Raw genomic sequence first — 5946 nt, forward strand, 5'->3', positions numbered from 1 at the left:
CATCACCGCACCCCCGTGCCTGCTCTCTGCCCATCCCCCGCAACCCCGTGCCCGCTGCAGGCTCCAACTCAACCAGCCCTTTGCAGCAAGCGATGGTTTTTTCCCCTCGCCCTCAAGCCTAAGTTATAAAAGAGTCGTTTATCCAGAGCTAAGGAGAGGGAAGTTTGCAGCAAAGCATGGCCCAAACCCCCCAGCACCGGCAGAGAAATCACAGCGATCTTAGCAACCGCCGGCCCTCCTCCCTGCTCTAATTAAAGGCTGTTTCCATGTCATCCAACGAGGGTTGAGAGCAGACGCAGAGTTTACAGAGAGAATATTCCAGGCACGCTCTGGAATACAGCTGGAAAGGGGTGGAAAATACAGGGCTATTCTTCTGCCCGCAGCTGGCCGGCTCCACAGCAAGCGCCGCGCCGTGGAAGATGGGTCCTGCCAGCCCCCATGCCCCCCTGCCGCCATCAGTGCTCCACACTGCCCCGGACCCCATCCCCGAACAGCCAAAAGACCTGCCCAAGGAACCCACGGGTGACATCTCCTGAAAAGCCTTTGTGCCATGGCTGGAGCCTGGGACCATCCCGGGAAACCCACCTCCACCTCGACGTGGTCATGGAGCTTCTTGCAGGTGGCCGCGAAGGTCTCCGATGTCCCAAATTCAAAGTACCACAGCTTGTTCTTCATCCTGGGGCACAGAGACGCCTTGGCATCCTGCTCAGGAGCGGTGTCAGCATCCCACTAAGGAGTGGCACCTTGTCTCCGCTGCCCCCAGCCCAGCCAGCAGTGGGATGGGCTGCCAGAGCCGTTCTGGAGCCATCGCGATGGGGACACGAGCCATAGATGGGGACACGAGCCTTTGCAGTGGGGACACAAGCAATCGATGGGGACACGAGCCATCAGTGGGGACACGAGCCATCAACAGGGACACAAGCAATCAATGGGGACATGAGCCATCATGGTGGGGACATAAGCCATCATGATGGGGACACAGGCAATTGATGGGGACACGAGCCATTGTGGTGGGGACATGAGCAATTGATGGGGACACAAGCCATCAAAGGGGACACGAACCATCATGGTGGGGACACAAGCCATCGTGATGGGGACATGAGCAATCGCAATGGGGACATGAGCCACCACAACAGGGACGTGAACCATTGATGGGGACACGAGTCATCGTGATGGGGACACGAGCCATCGCAATGGGGACATGAACCATCACGATGGGGACACGAGGCATCGCAATGGGGACACGAGCCATTGCAATGGGGACATGAGCCATGGCAATGGGGACACGAGCCATTGATGGGGACACGAGCCATTGCAATGGGGACACAAGCCATCATAGGGAGGGACTGCAGGTGTCCCAGCCCCAGGGACCCGTGCTGCAGGACAGGGGTGGCTCAGGCAGAGCTGGCTCCGACACCCTGTGGAGGGGAAGGACGCGGGTGCCGGGTGGTCGCTCACCATGGGAGAGGATGCCTCCACCGGCTCTCAGCAGAGCTCAGGCTGGGCTATCACCTCTCAACAGGGCTGCTGGGGACAGGGTACCCCATGGAGGGGATGTCCCCCACCCCAGCACCCTGCCAGGCAGCCAGGCCCCCGACTGCAGGGGTCAAAGCTGGGCCAGACTTCGAGGGGGAGCTGAATTTCAGAGCAGAGCCAGATGCTTTGGTCCGTTTGGGTTTTATTCTAGCAGGTATCTCTGAACATGGGGACAGGGGTTGCAAACCACTGCTCCTGCTGCTGTCATGCCATTTCCATGCACCCCAAGCGCAGTGGGACAGAGCTGTGACCTGCTGCCTGCCCTGCTCCTGCCCATCCTGGAACTCAGTGCTAATTATAAAGCACGAATGAACGTAATCAGGTGTGCAGCCAAGCTCGAGCAGCCTGCCACAATACATGGCACCCAAAGGAGCACCCCAGACCACCCTGCTGTGCCTGGCCCCTGCCCCCTGGCATGTCCCCTGCCTGTCCCCTAAGGTTGGCCCAACACCATGCCACCTCCTCGGGGCTGCTGCCAGTCCCATGGGGAGAGGGATGAGAACGGAACAGGCTCCAGCACATCCTCTCTGCACGGTTCATGGCAGCAGCGGGGTGCCCCCTGCACCCAGCTTTTGGGAATGCCAGACAGCCCCGTGGCAGTGGGGGGCACGATGGGCAGTCCTTACCTGCTGTTGAATTTCTCAGGGTGCTTTTCTCGCATGACGTGGAAGCGGTGGGCAATGGAGGCATCCTGGGGGGAGAGGGAGGGCAGAGATGTTGGCAACGGAAACCCCACTCTGCACGCCACCGGCACGCGCCAGGATACGGGGGCTCAGCTCTTCGCCCCCATGGCACAGGGGCCGTGCCGAGGCGATGGAGGCACCCTCAGCCAGGCTGCTCACAGAAGCATTGAACGGGCTCGTTAAGTAAGACATAATTAGTGCATTTGGCCTCCTGCCCTGGTCACAGGGGCTCTGAATGGAGGTGATGCCAAGGGAGGGAGGAAGGGTGACCAGTGGGGCAGCAGGGACACCGTGGGACCCTGCACCCCGACAGTTCCCCTGGCAGAGCGGCAGCTCTCCTGAAACTCATCCCAACCGCTCCTCTGCGGAGTCAGGGGACGTTCAAGCCTGACTTAGAAGCTGTCACCAAATGCCACCTGTAGTCACATCCCCTGAGCTGATGGGAAACTAAAAGCATCCCACAGGGGTGACCCACATCAGGTACACCATGGAGAAAAAAGGAGAAAAAAGCTGCAAGACCCTGGGAAAAGAAGCACTTTCCACTTTGCCATTCCCCCAAAGCCCCACTGCTCCCATGATCCACTCCTAGGGCTGGGGAAAGCCACCCCCATCCTCCCAGGGCTCCCTACAATCACCGCGATAGGAAAACTTGGGGGAATGCAGGTCCAAGCACTAAAGCCGGGCATTGCAGATGGCTGCCATCCCGGCCAAAGCTTCAGGTGGGGCATCCAACAGATCTCGACCCATCCCCAGGACCCCAAACTTCCCTGAACCCTGTTTAAGCTCCTTGCACACTTGCTCTTGCAACATTCCCAGGTGGGAAGAGAGAGATATTCCATCCCTGTTGATGCATTGAGGCACTGTCATTACAAAGGACAATAAAACCAGAAAATGAATGCCAGGAGATGGGGGGAGGTTGGGAACATGAGCAAGGAAGAGCAGGGAGGGAGAGTCCCAGGCTTGGGAGACTAAAGCTCAGATGCAGAGTTTCACCAAAGACTTAGAAAGGCTTTTACAGTCTCTGAGGAACATCACCAGGAACCAGCCCCTGCTCCTTGTGTACTGGTGTCAGCTGGGACACAGTTCACTTGCTTTCCAGCAGCTGGTGTGAGGCTGGTTTGGGTTTGTGCTGAGCAGAAGCTGATCACACACTGATGGGCAGAGCTGCTGCCAGGACAGTCAAGGACTTTCCAGCTTCTCTGCTGTGCCCGTGTCTGCAGGGGCAGGAGGAGCTGGGAGGGAGCACAGCCCCAGTGACCAGCCCAGGATTCGACCTCAGGTTTAGGACTGAGACCCAAACTGGCCACTGGTCTGTTCCATCCCATGCCCGGCATGGCCAGGAGAGAGGTGAGGCTCTGTCTGGAAGGGCTCTCTCCTGCTCCAGGTTGTCTCCCTCTGAGTCACCCCTCTCTCACGGCCCCTTAGTCTCAAGACCCTTGGGCTCGTGTCTCTGTTCTGGGATTGCGGTTTGGGACTCTCCCTGCTTCGGGATCGTTAGCTGGGAACAGGCTGAGCCTTGGTCATCAGATGGTGAGCAGTGTCACTGTGTGTCACTCATTGGTATATTTATATATATCACTATTATTATCATAATTATTATTATTATTTCCAATACTATTGCAGTTTAGTTATTCATCTGTTCTTATCTCAACCCACGAGTCTCTTTTCCTTTCACCCCTTTAATTCTCTCCCCATCACTGGGAGTGGGAGGGGGGAGGGCAAGTGAGCGGCTGTTTTGTGTAAAACCACGACACCTGAAAATTAACTTGGGACTAGCTTGGAAGAGGGAAAAGGCTGAGTCTAGGACGAGAGCTGGAGGGAAGCATGGGGGTCTGGCATCCCTTGAGCTGCACCAGGCTGGATCGCTCCAGCCACTTCCCAGCAGCCAAGGCATTTCCATTTGGCTGAGTGCGAAATATCCTGGGGAATCCCCCGATCCGGGTGGGTTTGAGGCTGTGGCTGCGCTGGGGACCCAGGGGACAGCCCTCCTGACTATGTGCTGTGCTCCAGGCTGCCCCATGGCACTCACCACCCCAATGGAGAAGTAGTTGTTGATGATGGTGGAGGGGACAGGGTCTCCGTTGTCCTCTGTGTCGCTAGGAACAACATCGATATGCCAGCGGTCCAGCATCACCTCTGTGCTGTGCTCGATGTCTTTCAGGACCTTCATCAGGTTGCCTCCTTCATAGCCTGGAGGGAAAAAGGAGGTGGGCTGAGGAAGAGGATGAAGGAGGATGAAGGGGAACAGAGCCGCTGGAGCACCAGCGAAATGCCCAGCGCATCCTTGCAGTGGTGACAAAGGTTCTCCCTAACAGCACAGCTCTCCCACATAAAAAAAAGGTTGTTGGGCAGGAGCTGGCTGATGAGGGTTTAGAAAGCAGTGGCTTTTTTTGGAAGGGGTTAGAGGCACCATCAGGAAGAACCAGGGCTGAGATGCAGCCCCGAGCCTATCCCGAGAGCCCAGGGACCCTTCTTTCCTCAGGATGGCACTCTCTGAGCCACATGGGACAGTCCCCGTGGGCCCTCCTTCCCCAGGACAGCACCCCCTGAGCCACACCGGATGGTCCCGGTGGTCCAGCCACCCCCTGGGCTATGCTCCCCCCACCTCACCTCCTCCCCAGCGCAGACACCGGGCCAGGTCGTTGCCTGTTCCCAGGGGCAGGACGGCCACCGGCGGGTGTTTTGCCAAGTTCGCCTTGTCTGGAATTCAAGGGGAGAAAAGAGGTTTGGGGCTGGAAGAGCTCATTCCCTGCTCCTGGCAGCCCTGGGCGATGCTGTTGACAGGACCCTTTGCCCTGCTCTCGCCGAGGGAATATCAGGACCCCACAGCAGATCACTGAGGACATGGGCGGATGATGCTCTGTGGGAGCACGGCTGGTGCTCCCTCACCTATACAGTCCAGGATCCAGCCCACCGTGCCATCCCCTCCGCACGCCAGGACGCGGAAATCCGGAGTATCCCGAAAGAAGCTGAGCCTGGAAAAAGCCAGGAGAGACAAGGGGTGAGGTGGGAGAGCAGAGGCCAGTGGGAGGGGGGCAGGGTACAAGCTGCAGCATCTCTGTACCCCGGTGCGGGCCCACCACGGTCCAGGTTGTACACTTGGCGCGGGTTGAGCAGATAGTGAAATTTCCGGAGGACTCTAGAAAAAGAAAGGAGTGAGGGATGCTCGGAAGGAGAGCAGTGCCGGGGCAGCCAGAGGTGCCCCTGGCCCTGGGGGGGATGCTCTCCCTCCCCAGGCAGGACCCCACTTACCTCTCCCCTTGCCTTCCTCCGCTCTTGGGGTTCACAAACACCAGGAGGGGATGCGTCCCAGGCCGGGGGCTGATCTGGAGGGCAGAAAGCACGGCTGTGGATGCCTGGGCTCAACGCGCACCCGTGGCAGAGCTCACCAGCAGCCCAGCGCAGGATCCTACCTGCAGACCTTGCCCGTCCCCTGTGGAGTTGAACTTGAAGCCCTGGTTGTCCTCGGGGCTGGTGCTGGCAGGGGAGTCACTCTCTGACCGCCGGCAGTGGGACTGCCTGTCCTTTGGGGAGCGGAGGCAGGGATGCACACGCCGCCCCAAGCAGGCAGCACCGGCAGCCCTGGGGGAGGCAGAGCTGGTGGCAGCGATGCCCAGCCGGGTCCCCACTGGGGAAGGAGGGGACACTTACCAGGACGACAGGGCAGATGTAGGAAGGCAGCAAGATGTGGTCCCGCAGCGGGCCCCCGTCGCACTCCGGCTTCACG

The 5946-nt window shown here is 59.0% G+C and overlaps 1 protein-coding gene across 1 annotated transcript in view; it reads right to left on the reverse strand.

The window, feature by feature from the left end:
- Positions 1-5946, reverse strand: part of LOC104470629 (diacylglycerol kinase beta-like) — a gene marked incomplete at its 3' end in the record, with an annotated part of 8934 nt that overhangs the window by 2737 nt on the left and 251 nt on the right. The window contains exons 2-10 of the mRNA XM_010085616.1: positions 5871-5946; positions 5633-5743; positions 5472-5545; positions 5284-5358; positions 5109-5194; positions 4830-4919; positions 4249-4409; positions 2163-2227; positions 586-676 (exon numbers count right to left, since the gene is read on the reverse strand). The exon at positions 5871-5946 is cut by the window's right edge and continues 3 nt beyond it. Of these exons, the coding sequence (XP_010083918.1) occupies positions 586-676; positions 2163-2227; positions 4249-4409; positions 4830-4919; positions 5109-5194; positions 5284-5358; positions 5472-5545; positions 5633-5743; positions 5871-5946 (829 nt within the window). The remainder of the gene's footprint in view (positions 1-585; positions 677-2162; positions 2228-4248; positions 4410-4829; positions 4920-5108; positions 5195-5283; positions 5359-5471; positions 5546-5632; positions 5744-5870) is intronic.

The sequence above is a fragment of the Pterocles gutturalis genome, unplaced genomic scaffold (genome assembly GCF_000699245.1).
Source record: "Pterocles gutturalis isolate BGI_N339 unplaced genomic scaffold, ASM69924v1 scaffold15480, whole genome shotgun sequence".
Classification (NCBI taxonomy): domain Eukaryota; kingdom Metazoa; phylum Chordata; class Aves; order Pterocliformes; family Pteroclidae; genus Pterocles; species Pterocles gutturalis.